The 23,128-nt window shown below is 38.0% G+C and overlaps 1 protein-coding gene across 1 annotated transcript in view; it reads left to right on the forward strand.

Moving 5' to 3' along the window:
- The window catches only part of LOC145284997 (uncharacterized), an 80,494-nt gene that overhangs the window by 36,823 nt on the left and 20,543 nt on the right, over positions 1–23,128 (forward strand). The window contains exon 2 of the mRNA XM_080134088.1: positions 210–350. Within this exon, the coding sequence (XP_079990214.1) occupies positions 210–350 (141 nt within the window). The remainder of the gene's footprint in view (positions 1–209; positions 351–23,128) is intronic.

The raw sequence follows: 23,128 nt of genomic DNA on the forward strand, positions 1-23,128 counted from the left end.
TTCAAGGGAGATAACGTATGAAGTTTTATTACTCTTTTATGCAGTCCTGTTAGATCAATTTACTTTTTTTAAACAATCAGAATGTTCAGATGGATAAATGACCACCAATCGAACATTGATAAGAGAGAGATTTTCAGTTTAAAATGCCAAAATCAAAATGTAATCACTTTTTTTCCATAATTGTTATTTTTTGTTAAACATCATTTCAGTTGGACGCCAAATGTGTTACAATTGTCAATATACTATTACGTCGACCAAGCAAGGTATTGAATGTGCTTCTCAGTTCAATGACACAATAACCATTGGAAAATGCCCAAACAAATGTATTATTCATAGTGAAACCAATTTAGGTAGGTATCAGATTTTTTTAATATATACCTACTTATACTCAAACAATATTTATTTCTATGTTCAATTTAATAGCATGAAATGTTGTCGAGCTGTTTTTTGTGTAATAAAACAAATGAGCTGTAAGAATTTTCTTTATATTTCTTGTTTCTTAATTTCAAACAGACAAATCATTAAAACATAAAAGTTCAAATGGAAAAGTGAAATCTACATTTGGCCAGAGTTATTTCCCTTGAGATATTTGCTGTTAATTACTGGCATGAGATTTTGTCTCTTATTTTGCTTCTAAGTTTACCACCATGCTTTTAAAACTCATGGAGGTATTGCAGAGGGGAGCAACCAGTGATTAAACCAGTTAACCATACAACTAAAATATTAAGATACAGAGACAAAAAGAAAAAAACAGCAAAACAAAAAGAAAAATGACAAAAAGCTGAAGTCAGTTTAAAAACGACAAATCGCCTTTTATTTACAAAATGGAAGTAAGAATGATAAGCTGCAAGTGGTGCTGGAAGGCTGCAGAAGACGCAGGAGTGAATGAGGCCGATGGTGGAAGAAAGGAGGTCTCAGAAAGCAGACAGGCAGTAGTAGTCACATGGAAGTAGTTTGTGGATTGCATAAGAATAGTTTGAGAATCGCATATTAATGTGAAAAAAGATAGCCATGAAAAGGGCTGTTTGAACTGCTACTGCTGGAAACCCTTTGGCTGCTGGGCTCGACTTGACTGGGAACATCAAAATCACATCTCGGAAGACTTCGTGCTCCCTCTCCTACTTGCCAGAACCAGCCGCTAATGCATTGTATTTATGAGAAGGCATTGTTACAACAAGTGTAATGTCAGTCAAAACTAAACAAATGGATAGAATTAATTCTCCGCCAAATTGAATACAATCAAGAGTTCCACATGTAAATTGATTGTGTTTATTTTCGATTCAGAATCAAAGTCTTTGCTATTTATTTTCATGGAAAAAAAATTGAATTTTCATTTCTTTCATCTCAGTTCAACATGAGAAAAGGGTTATTTGCCGCCAGGCAGTGTATATGAGATTGTTCACAACTGAAAAAAAATGGCTGACATAGCAAAATATGAACCACGGTGTAAGTGCACTGTAACAGAGGTTTGTCTGAACTGCCTTTTAAAACTTGACAGTTTTGCCAAAGAATTTAAGAACTAAACAAACATTGTTTCATATTTTCTCCAAGTAACACATTGCTAGCGTTGAGTATTTCTGTGCATTTGCACATTCTTCTTTTGTCTAACAAAACGTGAATTTTCTGTATTAGACACGAGGTTTGCACTGGTTAATGGGAAGATGCTATGGTTATTTGACGTCATAATCAAATAGAATTTCCATTATAATTAATATATAAAGATTAAATTTTTTTCAGTTTGAATGTGAAACTGTTTCATTTTTTTTCTTACCACTATTTTTATTTAATTTTAATTAATGTAATTAATTTATTACAGTAATGTCTTGAGATACAAATTTAATTCGCTCCATGACCGCCTATGTGTCTTGAAAAAAAATGTATCTCAAAATAATTATTCCTATTGAAAGAATAAAAAAAACAGGATTAATCTATTCCAAGGATAAGAAATTTACCCCAAACAAGCTCAAATTACATTCAACAATTACTAAAGAAAGATAAATATACCAATGACATGGAAATTGTTATATAAAAATAAATGTTAATAAAAGCAATAAAAAAAATAGAGTTGTACTCAGCATCCAAGCAAATGCTAGTGTATAGGATGCATACATGGAGGGGGATGGGAGAGAAGCACACACACACACACACACACACACACACACACACACACACACACACACACACACACACACACACACACACACGCGATATAGTAACTACAAAGGGGCAAGATTCTTCACAATTAAAGACATTAAATAAACTTACTAAATGTTTAATATTTAAGTCTTAATGTAACAGGATGGATGGATAAAAAATAAAAATAAAATTGTAACCAACTTACCATGAAGACAGGGATGAGCAGCTAACAAAGATGAGCTACAAGGAGATGGAGGCAGGTGAAGAGGGATGAGACAGCATAGCCTACCCTACAATACGCATACATTTTTTTACTTTGCATTTTGTATTTTCCCATTTTTGTATTTTTCCATTTTGGCTTTTTAAAATTTTTTTTGCCATTACACTATTTTTGAAATCATTTCTCAAGGCATTCATTTATGGTGTTTGTTTACAATTAGACTACAGTTAAATATGCCCTTTTAGGCAAAACTAGTATTGCTTCGGTAAATTGTCATCTTGAAAATAACATCCAAAAATTATGAAATTTGATCATTTTTTATACATAAAAGTAATTTTTATGGAAAATTGTATATTTTACTGTTTTCTTCATACTGATATAATATCGTCGAAAACAGGGGAAATTGAATCATCTCACTTGCTTTTTCAAAGTTCACACAATGTTAATGGTGATCATTAATTCCTACCATAACATCTGTGGATTTTTTTAAAAATTATTTTTAACTAGCAGGACCTGTTAATCGGCATTGCCTGGTGATAGTATAACCCCCCCCACACACACACACATATAAAAATTTAAAATAAGTTGTTTATGTTGTTGGTCAACCCTCAACATCCTTATGTTAAAAATTGCTTTTGGAATAAACACTCCATTTTGTGCTTGGGTGTGGGGTTGTCACAAAATTTGGAGGAAGACTCAGGGTATTTTTCAGGGTTCAGGATAAAGTTCAGGGCAAGGTACTTTTGTTGGCAAGCCTGGAGTTATGATGGCAAAAAAACTATCAAACTCTGTGTCCCTTAAAGGGAACTAAATTCCATGCAGCCACCTGTACATTACCAATCATAAATGTAAACGCTATTTAAAAAAGTGACCATTTCAAGTAAGTTGTAAAAATAAACATTATAAACAGAATGGTTTATTTAAATAACAAACAATGGTGAAATAGGAAGAAACAATATTGTAATACTCACCAGAGTAGCAAGCGTTCGCATGTTTGTGCATTGCGTGGATGTGCGTGTGAGCGGTGGTGTGACAGAGGAGGGGTGGACTTGCCGCAGGGAAGTGTTGGGTGGGAAGAGAAAAAAGATGGCGCCTGGTGTTTTATAAACTGTGGTCTCGTGAGATCACGAGAAAACAGAGGACACACATGCAAATGAGACAGGGTGAAAACTACATAAAAAGCTTGAGTGAGAGGAAGGGACAGTGTCATTTACAGTCACGAGGTTATTGTGTTACTATTGCAAGCATTGGTGACGATTGAAGTTGAAGTGGATACAAGCTATCTTGGCTATTGCTGTGAAAAATGAAATGACCGACTCAAAGTTTGATCTGAAACTGATTCCAGAGTTTGATGGGTCCACATCTGTCGTTGACTGGGTTGAGAGGGTCGAGTTGACCTGCAATCTCTGTGAGGTAAAGAGAGTGCACGCTGTGATTCCCCTGAGATTGTCTGGGGGCGCTCTGAGTGTGTATCAGCAACTTAGTGCCACCGAGAAGGCTGATGTGACCGCTATAAAAAATGCGCTGTACAAGGCATTTGCAATGGATACTTGCATGGCTTATGAAAGATTCGCCTCCAGGAAGCTCATGCCAAGAGAAACCGTGGATTGGATGTGTTCTTTGCGGAATTGAAGAAACTTACTGTGCTGTTTGGCAATGGCGTGTCGGAGAGGACATTGGCATATGCATTTGTGGCCGGCCTTCCCACCCGTCTTAAGCAATTGTTGAGAGCCTCTACCAGTGTGTCTGCAACGCCTGTGGAGCACTTGATGGAATGCGCCTGAGCTATTATCAGAGATGAGGAGGACCTGGGGGAACCAGTTGTGATGGTGACAAAGGCAGCCCAGAATGAGGTCGGGAAGATTTCCAGTCTGACCCCTGCGACTAATGGAAGATGTTACTGCTGTGGTCGGTGAGGTCATTTTGCGAGAAGCTACACTGACAAAGGGCGGGGGTGGAGGCGACTGCGCTGTTTCCAATGTGGTGGCATAGGGCACCTAGCCCAAAACTGTGTGGGAAACGAGTCAGGGGGCAGGATGTCAGTGCCGCCCTGCTCCCCAGACAAGATCTAAGTGGTGCGCAAACCTATGATAACTGGGTACGTGAACCGAGTTCCCTGCTCAGCTCTTCTTGACTCCTGCTGCTCACATACCATGATGAGTGCCAGATTGTGTTGGACCTGGATCAAAAGGAACATCAAAGTCATCATAATAGGTGGCGAGGCACAAGTATGTTGTGGAGCCGGAACTGTGAAGGTCCACACAGACTCTGGTGTGGCCGCAGAAATTAATGTGTTGGTGACACGAGGAGATTTGCTAGAGTCTGACATACTGCTGGGCTACGATGCTATCAAGACACTGGAGGAAGTGATCATCGAAAGAGACAGGAATGTGTGCTAAAATCCACATCGATCGCCCTAACTTTAAGGTGGGCTATGACTACAGCCAGCAGGCTATAGTCATGGAAGTGGACCGAGGGAAGGGCACCAACCGAATTAAAGAATCGCGTCGCAGAATACGAGGCTAGTGATGAGTACAAGCAAGAGCTTGAGGCGTAGATCCGAGATGGATGGCTGATCCTTATCCCGAGAAGCTTGGTCCGCCCACGGGTCTGATACCCTTAATGGCGGTTATCCAGCATAACAAGTCAAAAGTAAGACCAGTACTGGATTATCGTGAGCTCAACTAGTACATTGAGGCTTACACTGCCGATGCTGATGTGTGCGGCAGCAAACTGAGGGAATGGGGCTAGAAGGGCTCCAATGTGTCAATATTAGACCTGCGGAAGGCCTATTTTCAGGTGTGAGTAGATGAGATGCTGTGCCCGTTCCAGACAGTGTGGTTTCGAGGTCAAAGGTTCTGCCTAACACGACTTGGCTTTGGTTTGAATGTGGCACCGCAGATCATGAAGACTATTGTGAATGTGGTGTTGTCTCAAGAAAAGACCATTGAGGACGCAACATCAGCCTACATTGACGATGTGTACATTAATGAGGACATAAAATCTGCATCGTGTGTCAGGGAAAAATTGGCTGTTTGGTCTGTAGTGCAAGAATCCTGAACGTCTGAGGGATGGAGCGTGGGTATTGGGATTAGACGTCTGTGAGGAAGACGGCATCCTAGGATGGAGTCATGCAGTGGGATTCCAGGCATCCCTGACATTGTTATGAGGTGGACCGTTTTTTCCTGGTGCGAGAAACTTGTTGGATACTTACCATCAAACGCAGAGCAAACAGGTTGGGACGATGTGCTTGATGATGCTCTTCTAACTCTGATGGTAACTGAGACTCTGGAGAGAGTCAACAAGGAGGACTCTGCCGGTGGAAAATGGTGTGTTGATGCAGACCACGTTAATGTGTGGGTCGACGCTAATTTGCATTGGGAGTCTCCTTAGAGCTGGACACTGTTATAAAGGGAATAAATCTCGCAATGCAATGGCAATCGAAGAAACTGAACCTGTACACGGATTCTCTCTGCGTCTACCACTGGGTGTCTGACACACTTTCAGGACAAACAAGAATTCGCATTAAGGCAGCCAGCGAGATGTTGATCCAGTGAAGGTTAGACATGCTGGTCTCTGAGTATGGACTATCAGTGGGGGTAACGCTGGTAACATCACATTGTAATCATGCTGACCAACTAACCCGTGTACCTCGCAGATGGTATGGAGCTGTGAAGATGGGTGTGGAGCACACTGCTCGATCTCGCGCAGTTGCAATTGGCATGATTAGCCATGTCAAATGCAGAAGATTCATGCACAGAACGGACATCAAGGTGTCAAGAGAACCAAGACTGTACCCTAATAAACAAAGTCTCAGACAGCATAGATATAGCACTCTCCCTCGATACTAGCGCACAAATACATGTATTTGGTGACTTCAATGTCCACCACAGTAACTGGCTAGGATTCTCTAATCACACAGACGTAGCTGGTAGCGCAACACATAGCTTCTCTATATCCCATTCCCTATCTCAGTTGGTTACATTTCCGACACGTTTCCCAGACCAGCAAGATCAACATGCCTCACATCTAGATCTCTTTCTGACAACGGTTCCCGATGACTGTACAACAAATGCCCACAGCCCACTCGGGAATGCTGATCACGCTGTGATAATGGTAGAAATCAGCCTAAATTCTCGCCCTAAAACTGAAGACCCACTACTCAAAACAACGAGGTATTACAAAAAGGCTGATTGGGAAGCCATCAGGGAGCTCATCAGAGATGCCCCATGGCAAAATATCTTTACTCTTCCAGCAGAACAGTGTGCAAATGAGACCACTGAATGGTTCAAAACTGCTACTGAAGCACATGTTCCCGCACGGAAATTCTATAGCAAGCCCCACTCCCCCCAATGGTTTACTTCTGCTTGTGCAGCTGCCATTTGTCAAAGGCAGCATGCGTTCCGCAGATTCAACCGACATAAGTCCAGCTCAAATAAACAGAAGTTTATAGAAGCTAGAAATAATTGTAAGAGAGTGATAGAGACAGCTAAGACAGATTATTCTGAAACCACCAGAAAACGCATCGAAGCACAGAAATTAGGAACCCGGGATTTTTGGAAAATCTACAACAGCGTAGTAAATAATGGACAGTCAACTATTCCCCCAGTATCAAACGATCATGAGGTTGCTTGCATGGCAACTGACAAGGCTAATCTGCTTGCCAGTCGGTTCGCCTCAAACTCCACACTGAACTCGGTACACCACTCACTCCCTGATTTTCCTCTGCAAACAGACGCCTCACTAGACGATTTGAAAATCACACCTTCTCAGGTACATGCTATTATAAAAAACCTAGACACCTCAAAAGCATGTGGACCAGATCTCATCCCGGATGTGCTATTAAAAAAATGCTCTGCCGAGGTTGCTCCAGTTCTGTCAAAACTTTACAATAAATGCCTTAACGAATCTTGTTTTCCCGACTGCTGGAAAACCGCTTCTGTGGTACCAGTCTTCAAGAATTCTGGTGAAAGAACTGACCCACTAAATTATCGCCCCATTAGCCTCCTCCCGCTTTTCGCCAAAATATTTGAGTCCTTAGTTAATCAAGCCCTAGTCCAGCACCTAACAGCTGCTAAACTCCTGACTGACAAACAATATGGATTCAGGCAAGCCCGTTCAACAGCAGATATCTTAACTGTAGTTTCTGAACGTATATACTGTTCATTGGATAAAACACGGGAGGGTAGAGCGGTGGCCCTCGATATATCTAAGGCTTTTGACAGGGTATGGCACGATGGTCTTCTAAGGAAAATTAGATCATATGGAATCACTGGAAGAATTCATAATGTAATTAAATCCTTCTTAAGTAATAGAAAAATCAAAGTTGTCCTCGACGGTCGTACATCCAAACAATACGACATAAATGCGGGAGTACCTCAGGGGTCTATCCTTGGACCTCTATTATTCCTGATATTCATAAACGACCTCCCTGATAAAATTGTTTCGGAGATGGGTATATTTGCTGATGACACCACTCTCTATAACAGATATGAGGGGAAAACAAATGAACACATATCCAAGAAAATGGCAGAAACACTAGAGGATGACCTCCAATCCGTAGTGGAATGGGGACAAAAATGGTTGGTCACATTCAATGCTGCTAAGACTAAGCTTGTTTCCTTCAATAACTACAAGAAACCTTCTCTACCACCAATAGCAATGGCCAAGAACACATTACCTGAAAGTACTTCTTTTAAACTCCTCGGTCTAACGTTTACAGGGAATATGAACTGGAATAGATACATTGAGAGCATTGCCAAGGCTGCTGCAAGGAAGGTTGGCTCCCTCTACCGTGCCAGAAAACTACTTACGCCTGACAGTATCCTATACCTCTATAAGGCAACCATTCGCCCATGTATGGAGTACTGTTGTCACATCTGGGCTGGTGCCTCTGCTTCTTGTCTCTCGCTCCTAGACAGGGTTCAAAAGAGAGTCGCCAACCTGATAGGTCCTGAACTGTCATCTAGGCTTCAGCCTCTGTCTCATCGACGAGATGTTGCATCCCTCTGCCTGTTCTACAAATACTTCAATGGTGAATGCTCTGACGAACTGCAAACACTTGTACCTCCCCGACGTAACTACCCCCAACAAACCCGACAAGCTACTAAGTCTCATCCCTTTACAGTAGAGATCTCTAGGTGCAAGAAAGCCTTTTACTCCAATAGTTTCTTCCCCAGAACTGCGGGTCTTTGGAACTCCCTTCCGGGATTCTGCTTTCCCAACTGCAATGATATGCAGAAGTTCAAGTGTAATGTTAACAAACATCTTTCTACTCATCTCCCTTCATAATGACCCCGCTAATTAAGTCCCTGATAGTAGCCCCTGCTTCAAAGTGGCACTGTGCCTTGTTTGGAGTGAAAATTGAATTAAAAAAAAAAATTTAAAAAAAACAGTGTATTTTGCGAGATGTGTGCACCCAGCAGTGACAAAGGCAGATGTCAGGCAAATTGTCAGGCACTATGAATCTATTGATCCTGCACCAGAGCAATGGCGAAAAGGATGATTGGACGTCAAGGTGTGGCAGCGGGTGGACATTACCCATTACAGTGGTAAACCCTTTTTAACTCTTATCGATTGTGGACCCACACGGTTTGTGGTATGGCGACACATGATTAGACAGGACTTGGCAAGTGTTGCTCGCATCTTGTCATCCATCTTTTTTGAGCAAGGTGCGCTGGAAGAGATCTTGATGGATAACAATGCTGCTTTTTGCAGCCAACAAGTTCAGCAGCTGTTAGATGAATGGGGCATCCGACTACAGCTGCGATGTGCTCATGTGCCATCAGGGAATGGCATTGCTGAGACGAGCCATCATAGCATTAAGAGAATTGCTGCCAGAAAGCAATGTACTATTACGGAGGCCACATATTGATATAACGTCACGCCAAAGGATGGGAAATTACCTACAACAGCACCGACTAATGCCATATACACAGTGTTAGATTCAATGGAATTGATGCTGCACAGCCAGTCAACCAGAAAAGACATGCCAAATATGAGGTAGGGCATCCAGTTTAGGTGAGACCATCTGGAAACCGGTGCAGCACCAAATTCAAGCGAGGATGAATCTCTGAGGTGATCAGCCAGCAGTCGGTCCTAGTTGATGGAACCACGCGCCATGTGTATGATCTCGCCCGGCTTCTGGGGTGCATCATACAACTACAGAGGAGAGCAATGAATCTTCAAGTGGTGAGCTACTGATGAACAAAATCAACAGACCAGAGAGTGATGATTATAGTTCACCTGACGTGGCGGAACCAGAATCAGAACCAGACCCGAACCAGAACCAGAATCTGAATCAAAACCTGAACCTGAATCTGAATCAGAACCAGAACCAGAAATTAAGAATGTGCACCTTCGCAGAAGTAAGCAGACAAGGAGACCAACCCTGCAGTGCACTCTATGTGATCATCAGATCAGGGGGGAATGTAATACTCACCAGAGTAGCAAGCGTCTACGTATTTGTGCATTGGGTGGATGTGCGTGCAAGCAGTGGCATGATGTATGTATATGACAAGTAATATAGCTTGAGATGTGAACGCATGTTTTTGTGTGAGACTAGAAAAGGCTCGCGCCGTACTAAGGTCAAAGAAAAGAAACAGGTTTGTACTGCTAAAATAGCCTAATCAGTTGTTTTATTTTTTTGATAAGTATAGATTAGGTACTTCCAACGCACACCACAGTTTTACCCCCGCCTGTATGTTACACCATGTAACTGTAATTTAATATTATCATCCTAACTTTTTTACCATTTAAAAGAAGAAGCTTCAAATAAACTGCTAATACTTTTTACAAATTTTTATAGCATACAAAAATAATGAAAATATGAGACAAAAATTGTGTTTACATTATCGACGCTTTAAAACAGCGTTTTTATGTAGTGATGTTTTTGAAGCCGTAAACATACCCATGTTATAAAAAATCTAGAAAAATTTTTAAAAATAGTTATATTTTCCTTAAATTTTCAATATTTATTCATTATTAAATAAAGTTACATAATAAAAGTACGTTTCGTTAAATATATTAGAGGAAATATTTTATTTTAGGTGTTATACCCCCCCCCATATTTCATGTTATGAAAAATAAACAAAATAAATGTAGGTCAATAAAAATTTCAACATTTTTTTTACAGATGAAATGATCAAATAAAATCCTATTATTTATTCTAGTTAACTTAAAGTTGTAAATAAAATTGGACATGAAAATCAATATTATTATGTTAAAAAAAAGAAATAAACAGATATTTGTTTTTCTCGGTAATATAATTTGAATTACAACAACAACAACAACAACAACAACAAAACAGAATTCTTTAGTGCTTATGCATTTTTTGGACCAAGTAAAGAATAGATACCCTGTAGCAGACGACGCCGCCTGGCGGTGTCCGGCACACATTTCAACTAACACCGGTGATTCGACATTGACATTCGCACAAGCACATAGCGTCGGTTGTTTTTAAACACGTCAAATAGCAAACATGCTCGAATATTCGCCAGCAATTTTTTTTTTTTAAATATATTTACAAAACTTTTGAAGATTTAAAAGAAAAAGTATATATTTACAAAACATTTTTTTTAATAAGTAACAAAACGAACGTATTTGAATAAAAGATATTTAAATAAATGGGTGTCTGTCTCTTTCTGTTTCAGATTTTTGCGACCAAGATTGCTTTTTATGTATCGTGTTTTTTTTTGTTTTTTTCTGTGTGCGTTTTTAAGACAATTCAATATTTATTTAATTATTCTTTAAAACATTAACTTCAGCGACAATTAATATATTTTTAAAATAATATTTTTAAATATTTTGACGAATATTCGCGAGCAAGATTTTTTTTTTTAAAATAAAAGATATTTCAATAAATGGGTGTCTTTCTGAGTGCGTTTTTTTTTTTTTTTTTAATAAAAATCATAAAAAGATTTCTATCTTGTGATACTACGGTGCCCGGAAAACTCGTCTCGGGAAAACTCGTCTCCGGAAAACTCGTCTCCGGAAAACTGGTCCCCTTTCGCTAGGTAGGAAAACTGGTCCCTTATTGAATAAATATCGATTGAAAACACATTTTATGATCATTCTTGAAGGAGATATTATTTTTTAAAATAGACTATAGCCCCCCTCCTAATATTTAAAAAAAATACTTTTACTTGTTTAATGTTTTTTTTGTTTTTTTTTTTAAATAAAATCGATTTTCTAAGTTTCCGTTTTCTACCTAACTGGCTAAGTTCTTAGTGGTTTCACTTATATTAAAGCGTTTATTATGTTCATACAAAGTTAATTACAAATTTTTTTTTGTTATTTTAACGATGTTTTTTGGAGTCATAAAAACAATAATTAAAAACAAAACCAAAAAATTTAAAAATAGGCAGCGATTCGATTTTTCGTTGCTTTTTTTTTTTTTTTTTAATTATGATAGTTTTTTTTGTTGTTATGTTTTTGTTTTCTCTCATACAAAATGCACTCATGCGTTATTTAAAATTATAATTTTATCAATTATCAACATTTATTGTCGTCCTGTCAAATTTTGCAAAAATTAACTAATAAATTAAAAACGAAATATTTTTTGGCGCGAGAGATGCCATGTGCTAACAATCTCTCGTTAACTAATTTTTAATTTTTTAAAATTTTTACTTAAAAATTCTAAAATCAATCATTAAGAGAAAAAGTAATCACTAAATAAATTTATTAATCAATTTTCGGGTTTGTATTACTGTACACATAGATTCGAAAAAGTTGTCAAAAAACAAATATATAACAAATAAATGTTATCAAAGGCAAGATAAATTACTTTTCTACCAAACTGGATACAATTTTCGTGTTTTCATTCAATTTAACATGTTTATTCAGCTCAAAAAGCATACAGTGTTTACCGATGTATTGGAAAATTCAAAATGGCGGCCGACTCTCTCTCTTTAACACGGTAAGTTTGGGAAAAGGTGTTATAAATAATAAACTAGAGAAAATGCTGGGTTTGTATTACTGTACACATAGATTCGAAAAAGTTGTCAAAAAATAAATATATAACAAATAAATGTTATCAAAGGCAAGATAAATTACTTTTCTACCAAACTGGATATCATGTTCGTGTTTTTATTCAATTTAACATGTTTATTCAGCTCGAAAAGCATACGGTGTTTACCGATGTATTGGAAAATTTAAAATGGCGGCCGACTCTCTTTAACACGGTAAGTTCGGAAAAAGGTGTAATAAATAATAAACTAGACAAAATACTGTTAGAAATTTGCTCAATATATGTTACCGTGACATAACTTGACATATATTCGGTGGTTTTTTAATAGCATTTTCTCTAGTTTATTATTTATAACACCTTTTCCCGAACTTACCGTGTTAAAGAGAGAGTCGGCCGCCATTTTGAATTTTCCAATACATCGGTAAACACTGTATGCTTTTTGAGCTGAATAAACATGTTAAATTGAATGAAAACACGAAAATTATATCCAGTTTGGTAGAAAAGTAACTTATCTTGCCTTTGATAACATTTATTTGTTATATATTTGCTTTTTGACAACTTTTTCGAATCTATGTGTACAGTAATACAAACCCAATTTTTTTTTTTTTAAATATTATGGGGGTTATAGTCTATTTTAAAAAACAATATCTCCTTCAAGAACGATCATAAAATGTGTTTTCAATCGACATTTATTCAATAAGGGACTAGTTTTCCTACCTAGCGAAAGGGGACCAGTTTTCCGGAGACGAGTTTTCCGGAGACGAGTTTTCCCGAGACGAGTTTTCCCGAGACGAGTTTTCCCGGGACGAGTTTTCCTAAATTCGATACTACATTTCATCTTTATAAAAATAAAAGTTATAAAAAGATATGTGAATAAAATAATATAGTTTTTTAATCTCGATTGTTTATACTTGTGATTTTATTATGCATAAAAATTGCCTCGGCCTAAAAGGATTTCTCCTTCACTGACCACCGTCATACATCTCACTTTAAATAAATATAAAAACGTACAAAAAAAATGGCCCAAACCGTATTTTATAAGTTTTATTCAGTCTTTATTTGAACTTAATGAACTGTTTTTTTTATTTTATTTTTTTTTATTTATTAACTGTTTTATTCTTTTTATCAAACAAAAATAGAACTTTTATAATGAAATATATATTATGGACTGTTTTTCAAACATCGAAATTTTAAAATTAAAGTTTTATTTAAAACAAAAAAGACGAGGTGTTTTTTCTTTTCGAGATATTTTTTTTCACCATTTATTACTTTGAAATTTTATTCAACAATGAAATGATAAAAAAAAAAACTTTTCGTTAAATATATTTTTTAAAAATTATTATAAAATATCTATAAAATCTATTTTTATGTCTGTAAAAGTTTGTTGAAAGTTCAAATAAAGTTTATAATTTAATTGAAAAAAACACCTCGTTTTTTTTTTTGTTTTGTTTTTTTAAATAAAACTAACTTTAATTTTAAAATTTCGATGTGTTGCGGGGGCCGGTCATCCGGAGACAATCGACCCAACAACTAACAAAATAGACACAGGCAAAAGGTAAACAGCAAAAAGGCAAAGAAGAATGACAGACACAGGTTGTTTGATTAAAGACGAGGGTTTGCCTTTTATTTTTGAATAGAAGCAAAAATCGTTCAATCCGGGTGCTGGTCACCAGCACCCGGATTGAACGATTTTTGCACTGTTGGTCGCCTAGAAGGTCGGACGTCACTGGAGGCAAGGTCTGGAGGTCCGGACTGGTATTCTGGACGTAGTGTGGTTCAAAGGGTGCTCGCGCTCGCTGGGTATGGAATGGTCAGCTGGGCGATCCGGAACGAAGGATGAACACTGAGCGTTCGGGGGGGTCAGTGTTAAAGGAACAGACAACACTGGGAACGGAGGAATCAGTGTTCGGAACGGACGACACTGAGAACGGAGGGATCAGTGTCTAGGAACGGATGACCGGTAGGGAGCCAGGTAGCGGACCAGAGGTGCGAGGTAGCGGACCGGAGGTGCAAGGTAGCGGACCAGAGGTGCAAGCGAGGTAGCGGACCAGGTGCAAGGTAGCGGACCAGAGGTGCAAGGTAGCGGTGCAGGAAGCTGAGGCTGCAGGTAGGAGATGCGGGTGCAGTGCAGGAAGCTGAGGCTGCAGGTAGGAGATGCAGGAAGCTGGATGCTGCAGGCAGGAGATGCAGGAAGCTGGAGGCTGCAGGCAGGAGATGCAGGAAGCTGGAGGCAGGAGGTGCTAACAGAGTAAACAAAGTAGTAGGTCTTTCGTAGGAACCTAGCCCTGAAAAGGGCTCTTTGAATTACTGCTGTCGCTGCTTCGCCACTGATTCTGGTCCTGGGGTGTTTCCTGACCGCTGCTGCTACCGCATGAGATCCTTCGGCTAGTGAGTGGATCTCCAATTCAGGGGACTCGTAGCCCCCTAGCCGGATTAACTTTTTTTTGGCCGAGAGGCGCTTTCTTTGTGGAGACAGGGTGTTACCAGTGACGTCGGTCTCGAAAAATGGATAAATGAAAGTCATTAATTCCAGACGAAATGTTTACAAATCAAACTTAGTTTAGAAGTTTGAGAGTTGCATTTAAATTCATTCCGTCTGAAACAAAAAGACAATCATTCAGCTATTAATCGTAAAAGATTAATTTTTTATGTGTATTTCCTTTCACAGCGCGGAATGTGGGGGAAAGGAGACATAAGTAGGTCAGCAGCTGGCCTTGCCTTTTAGGTGAGGCTATTCGTCCATTCTCCTCTCTTTTCTTCCGCCGCTCATGCTAGAGATGACGCGTGCTTAAAAACGGTGGAGTGGGGGAAGGTAGTTTTTCTTGCCCCCACGACAGATGTTTGAAAAACAGTCCATAACATATATGTCATTATAAAAGTTCTATATTTGTTTGATAAAAAGAATAGTTATTAAAAAGTTCTGTAAATATATTAAACACGCACTCAGAAAGACACCCATTTATTGAAATATCTTTTATTTAAAAAAAAATCTTGCTCGCGAATATTCGTCAAAATGTAATATTTAAAAATATTATTTTAAAAATATATTAATTGTCGCCGAAGTTAATGTTTTAAAGAATAAATATTGAATTGTCTTAAAAACGCACACAGAACCCCCCCTCCCACAAAATACGGTACATAAAAATCAATCTTGGTCGCAAAAATTCGAAACAGAGACACCCATTTATTTAAATATCTTTCATTTAAATACGTTCGTTTTGTTACTTATTTAAAAAAAAATGTTTTGTAAATATATACTTTATCTTTTAAATCTTCAAAAGTTTTGTAAATATATTTTTTTTAAAATGCTGGTGAATATTCGAGCATGTTTGCTATTTGACGTGTTTAAAAACAACCGACGCTATGCGCTTGTGCGAATGTCAAGGTCGAATCACCGATGTTAGTTGAAATGTGCGCCGGACACCGCCAGGCGGCGTCGTCTGCTACAGGGTATCTATTCTTTACTTGGTCCCAATTCTTAGTGCAACAACAACAGCTGCAACAACAATTACAACAACAGCAAGAAATGACACAAAAGACTTTAGAGGCACAACAAGAACAAACAAAAATACTTCAATGCCAAATGTCGACACAACAAAAGAATTTGGAAAAATTAATTCAAACCTCGACAACTGAGAAAAAAACGAATTTTTCTGCAGAGCGTATTTCAAATTCTTTGTCGGAATTTCACTACTCTCCCGATACTGGCGTTACATTTCCAGCATACTATAGAAGGTGTGAAACAGTTTTTACAAAGAGGTGTTCGGACTGGACCGACGGAGAGAAACAATTAATACGTTATCTAGAATATTTGATAAAAGAGATAGTCTTTTCCACTCTAGATATAAATGTTTAAATTTACAGAAATCGGAATCTGAAGACTATTTAGAGTATGCTTGTATTGTAAATTGCTTATGTGAATCATTTAAATTAAATGAAATTTCTGCGGATTTATTTAAATGTTTAATCTTTGTACAGGGACTCACAGCACCAAGGGACAAAGATATCAGATCCCGGATCCTGACAATTATGGAGTCGGACCCAAATATAACTTTACAAAAAGTTAGCGAGGAATGTCAACGTCTCATTAATATCAAGAGAGACAACACCCGCATTGAAGAAAAAAGCGTTTACAAGGTACAACATGTAAAAAGACAAAGGACCCCTAGAATGCACAAGTACCAAAATTGTGAATGTTGCGGAAGTACAAGACACACCAAAAAGACCTGCTGGTTCAGGAATAAGATATGTTACGAATGTGGATTCAAATGCCACAAGGGAACGTACTGTGACCAGAAGAAAAAAACAAAAGACTGACAAAGTGAATGTGCTTCGCACAAGGAAAGAGAAAAGTTGGGAAAGGCGTAAGTATGTCAGTGTTCACATAAATGGACATCCTGTAACATTACTCCTGGATAATGGTTCGGACATCAGCATCATAGATGAAGATATCTGGAGAAGGACTGGTGGACCCGAACTAATGGAAACCAGCCAGATGGCGAGGAGTGTGTGCGGCAAAAAGTTGGAATTTAAAGGAGAACTGAGGTGCAACGTGACATTTGATGGTCAGACACGCACGTCCAAAGTGTACGTGGTTCCAGGAAGGAACACAAGTCTGTTTGGAATGGATTGGTTTGTCCTGTTTAACTTATGGGAACGACCAGTTAATTCTTTTTGTAATAGGTTGAACACAGAGAAAGCGAACCAAGTGGAAGACTTTCTGGACGATGGAAAAGCAGAATTTCCAAGGGTTTTTGCTGAAGGACTTGGACATTGTGTGAAAGTAGAAGCCAAATTTGAAGTGAAGAAAGATGCCACCCCAGTGTTCAAATCTAAAAGAAATGTACCTTTTTCATAGATGGACGCAATCGAGGAGTTAGATGTTATTGAAAAAGTTAACCATACAGATTGGGCCAGCCCGACAGTATATGTGAAGAAAAAAAAAGAAAATCAGGGTCCGTGCGGACTTCTCAACAGGCCTGAATGACTGTTTAAAGGACCACAATTATCCCCTTCCGTCGGCAGGAGATCTATTCTCAAAACTAAACGGAGAAAAAAATTTTTCCAAGATAGACCTCTCGGACGCGTACTTGCAAATCAAGGTCAATGATGAATGCTCAAAGTACCTGTGCATTAATACGCATAAGGGTATATTCAAGCTAAAGAGGCTTCCTTTTGGCTTAAAGGTCGCCCCTGCTCTGTTTCAACAGATAGCTCGCAGGTTGGAATTTGCCATGGCATACCTTGACGATATCTTGATAAAGAGCAGTAATTTGCAAGAGCACAAGAAGCAGGTCAGAGTACTTAAGAGAATAGAGGGGTTTGGTTTCAGATTGAGTCTGGAGAAATGCGATTTATTCATGAAAAGGATCAAATACCTGGTGTTATATAGCGCCAGAACCCCTAGGTTGGGAACGGTCTTAATTAGTAAGTTCCCCGCTGCAACAAAAACCCAGTAGCCGTCTCTTATTGATCGTCTAGTTGTTATGGTAACGGCTAAGATGACAGAGTTATTTCCCCCTTGACTGTGCATTTTTAATTTCTCGACTTTCTGTAGCTGTCATACCTGTCAAAATAATGACTCCGGCTAACCAGAATTTGATATGCACACAAAGGTCAGACGTAACTCAGCATAACAAATCAAGACGTAAGACACACTGGCTTTTTATATAAAAATATATTTTGTTTTGAAATTATTTTCGTTTTACACAGAGATTTTCAATAGTTCAAAATTTAACAGTGTGGCTTACTGTTCATTTCAGTGATGGAGAGGGATGTGCGGAAACGTTATCCTTTCGACAGTCGCACGTTTCCTATCAGCGTCTCTTTCCTCTTCTTCTTCTCTCTTCTCTCCTTCTTCTTCTTCTTCTTCTTCTTCTTCTTCTTCTTCTGCTTCTCTTCTGGTTAGACTCCAAAATCACCTCTTATATTTACATGATTTTAGCTTGGTTTTTTCCAATCCACGCGATCTGTCAATCAACTGCTCGATAATAGAACACGCGTTCTGTTGGTCACGTTTTGACAATTTTTCACCGCCTCCTGACCCAGAACCATCGTCCGATTTCTCTTCAGCTGACCGACACGTGAATTTATTACTCATGCTAAATTCTATACATTCCAGAGTTATGAGGTATGTCACGTTTCCTTGTAAAAATCGTCGTCCGATTTCTCTGTTTACGACATAAGCACTTTCTCGTTTCGACTGGTGGACAATCGATTATTCGATGCCCACTCTTTTAAATCTTTTATTAAAGAAGTTTTTTCTTTTCAGTTATGTATCGGATGGTTCCAGCCATCCATTACATAACACCCCTCCATTAACCATTTTTTTTTTCAATCTTGTTTCGTCTGTCGGTCCATCGATATTTCCAATACAATGTTCTAAATGTCACAATTTTTTCGATGGATTCCATACAAACACAAAAAAAAAAATTTTTTAAATAATAACCAAAACATCCATCCATTACATAACACCTGGGTCAAATAATTGACAAAGATGGACGAAGGCCAGATCGAAAATGGACCGAAGCAATTGATAAGATGCCTGCCCCAGACTCAGTACCAAAACTACAGTCATTTCTGGGATTGGTACAATACTATGCGATATACATCCCTAATGTACATAATTAGGGATGTATATCGCATATACATCCCTAATGTACATAATTTGAGAGCTCCTCTTAACGAGCTGCTAAAAAAACGCAGTAGATGGAATTGGACAAAGGAATGTGAATCTGGTTTCCAGAAAATTAAGAAATGTTTACTATCAGATCTGGCATTAGCACATTTTGATCCAGAAAAGGATGGTACTAGCAACAGACGCCAGTGATTACGGAGTTGGTGCTGCATTACTCCACAAGTATGAAGATGGAACAACAAAAGCAATCACTCACGCGTCAAGAACTTTGATTGCAGCTGAGAAAACTACAGCCAGATTGAAAAGGAGGCTCTCTCAATAATATTTGGAGTCAAAAAGTTTAACCGTTTTCTCCATGGACGAAACTTCATATTACAGACGGATCATAAACCATTAATCACGATATTTGGATCAAAGAAAGGCATCCCTACGCATACCGCAAATCGACTACAGCGATGGGCTGTAACTCTCTTAAACTATCAGTTTAAGATGGAGCATGTGTCATCAAAAAAGTTAGGACACGCGGATGCACTGTCAAGGTTGATTCCAAAAAGAAATGAAAGTTTCGAAGAGACGGTAATTGCAGCTCTTAAAGATGAAAGCGAATGCTCAAATTCAATGTGCAGTATGATCCGTGAACTCCCGGTAACTCTAGAAGAGATTAAAAGAGAAGCTGCAAAAGACGTTTTTATAAAGAAAATGAAAAATCAAGTAGGACGGGCGGAAAGAAATAAGATGGCAAGAGAAATTACACCTTTTTCCATTTGCGAAGATGTGCTTATGTATGCCGATAGAATCGTAATTCCACAGGTATTACGAAAAAGAATGCTAAAGGAATTTCACACAGGTCATCCTGGCATTTCAAGGATGAAATCCCTAATTTGAGGTTACGTGTATTGGCCTGGTATTGATAAAGAGGTGGAAAACTGTGTCAAAGCGTGCAAAGGATGTCAGTTAGCAGCCCGAGATCCACCTATAAAAACGACCCCGTGGCCGAAGATGGACTTGCCCTGGTCACGACTGCATATTGATTATGCCGGACCCCTAAAAGGTTTTTTTTTTACTTAATTGTAGTGGACTCTTTCTCCAAATGGCCGGAGATATTCAAAATTAGAAATCCAACAGCAAGGAATACTGTAAGTGCACTTGACGAAATTTTCAGCCGGTTTGGTGTACCAAAGACCATAGTGAGTGACAATGGTACAGCATTCACAGGTTACGAATTTAAAGAATTCTGCAACTCACTGGATATACAGCACATCACGAGGCCTATTTACCATCCTAGGTCGAATGGGTTAGCAGAAAAATTTGTGGACACGTTTAAGCGGGCATTAAAGAAAAACATGAACATTGACACGGATGAGCGAACAATACAAACATTTCTAGCGATCTACAGAGTAACCCCAAATCCAAACAATGATGTAAATTCATCCCCTGCAGAAATTATGTTCGCCAGAAAAATTAGATCCATTTTCGATAGACTCCTACCGGATAAAAAGAAAGTTGCCAGAAAAGAAAACTTTAATGTAAAGTGCTATTCCCCAGAAGATAAAATTTATTTTACAAATTTTCAGAATGGAAAAATCATTGGGTGGACGGTATTATTAAGAAAAGAATTGGGAATGTGGTCTATACTATTCAAGGTCCCAGTTTTGTCTGTAAAAAACATGTTGATCAAATCCGTTCCAGAATTTCGGAAAATAGAGAGAAAATCCCAATGGAAACGTTGTGCGACACATTTGACATTCCAAAACCGGTGGGTATACACGGACCCATGAATGCATCCCCTGAACTTACCATATTGGCTGGACAGAATTCTTTACCACAGGAAACTCTGACCAAAAGGAAGAGCACACATAAAAGGAAAGTCGTCAGGCGTTTAAGTCCTGATCCTAAACGGAAGCGATATTAAAGCTAAAATCAGGAAGATTTCAGCTTCAAGGGGGGGGGTTATAAGGGACATAATTACGTATAGCACCGGATACAAAACGGTGTATAAAAGAGCGTCTTGTCTTGTCTTGGGGGCAGTCAAGTGGTACGCACTAGTCCGACCGTCTCGCGTCTTACACTCTCCAAGTGTAGTCAGGATTTACCAAGCTCCCAGGACGAGCGTTCCGCTCACACACGTTAAGTTACCGTTTTCCTTTACCTTCATTTACATGTATATTAACTTCAAGGCGAGCAGCCATTTTGTATTGCATATTATTTCGAAATACGAATAAACCTTCTTTTGTTACGCATTCCACTGGACGTATTTTGTCATGTTATTATATACTGTCAAAACCGGATATAACAGTATGAAATATTTTTAAATAGGGTCGCCCCCAAAATTGTAACCAGTTTTCAACAAAAGTGAACAATTTAAACTAGTTGCACTAATAAGTCTAACCTAAACGGCAGCAGTAGCCATTGTCAAGTAGTTTTGTGAATTACATTTATTTTGAAAAAGGAATATCTTTTGTGTTTAAAATTAATATAATTTGTGATTCTTTTATATAATCTCCTTCAAGAAATATTGGATTTCAATTATATTTAACTTTCGACCTTTAATTGTTATTACAATAGTTACCAACAATTAAAAAAATACATTGGCACCCCTACAGATTCAGATGATAAACTATTTTCAACGTCACTTTGGTAATCAATTTCTGCGATCACCCAGTCCGGACCTGAGACTCAGAAACAGTGGGTCGTAACCTAACTTTGTTCTACAGTTGAGTGGAATACAGCCAATATACGTTTCTGTATTTTCTATAAATATTTTTGTTTTCACTGTTTCCAAACTTACACATTTAACCCACAAACCACTGGCGACAGACAAATTCTTGAAGTTCACACAACTACAAGTCATAACGAATTCATAAGAACAAATGAACTCATCAAAAGAAATGAACTAGTCAAAAGAAGTTGATTCACCAAAAGAAATGAACTCATCAAAAGACGTTGACACATCAAAAGAAATGAACTTATCAAAAGACGTTGACACATCAAAAGAAATGAACTCATCAAAAGACGTTGACACATCAAAAGAAATGAACTTATCAAAAGAAGTTAACACATCAAAAGAAATGAACTTATCAAAAGACGTTGACACATCAAAAGAAATGAACTTATCAAAAGACGTTGACACATCAAAAGAAATGAACTTATCAAAAGACGTTGACACATCAAAAGAAATGAACTTATCAAAAGACGTTGACACATAAAAGAAATGAACTTATCAAAAGACGTTGACACATCAAAAGAAATGAACTTATCAAAAGACGTTGACACATCAAAAGAAATGAACTTATCAAAAGACGTTGACACATCAAAAGAAATGAACTCATCAAAAGACGTTGACACATCAAAAGAAATGAACTTATCAAAAGACGTTGACACATCAAAAGAAATGAACTCATCAAAAGACGTTGACACATCAAAAGAAATGAACTCATCAAAAGACGTTGACACATACAAAAGAAATGAACTCATCAAAAGACGTTGACACATCAAAAGACATGAACTTATCAAAAGAAGTTGACACATCAAAAGAAATGAACTCATCAAAAGACGTTGACACATCAAAAGAAATGAACTTATCAAAAGACGTTGACACATCAAAAGAAATGAACTCATCAAAAGACGTTGACACATCAAAAGAAATGAACTTATCAAAAGACGTTGACACATCAAAAGAAATGAACTTATCAAAAGGAGTTGACACATACAAAAGAAATGAACTCATCAAAAGACGTTGACACATCAAAAGAAATGAACTCATCAAAAGACGTTGACACATCAAAAGAAATGAACTTATAAAAAGACGTTGACACATCAAAAGAAATGAACTTATCAAAAGACGTTGACACATCAAAAGAAATGAACTTATCAAAAGAAGTTGACACATCAAAAGAAATGAACTCATCAAAAGACGTTGACACATCAAAAGAAATGAACTTATCAAAAGACGTTGACACATCAAAAGAAATGAACTCATCAAAAGACGTTGACACATCAAAAGAAATGAACTCATCAAAAGACGTTGACACATCAAAAGAAATGAACTTATCAAAAGAAGTTGACACATCAAAAGAAATGAACTCATCAAAAGACGTTGACACATCAAAAGAAATGAACTTATCAAAAGACGTTGACACATCAAAAGAAATGAACTCATCAAAAGACG

Source organism: Euprymna scolopes, chromosome 9 (assembly GCF_053919585.1).
Source record: "Euprymna scolopes isolate OS-2025 chromosome 9, ASM5391958v1, whole genome shotgun sequence".
Classification (NCBI taxonomy): Eukaryota; Metazoa; Mollusca; class Cephalopoda; order Sepiida; family Sepiolidae; genus Euprymna; species Euprymna scolopes.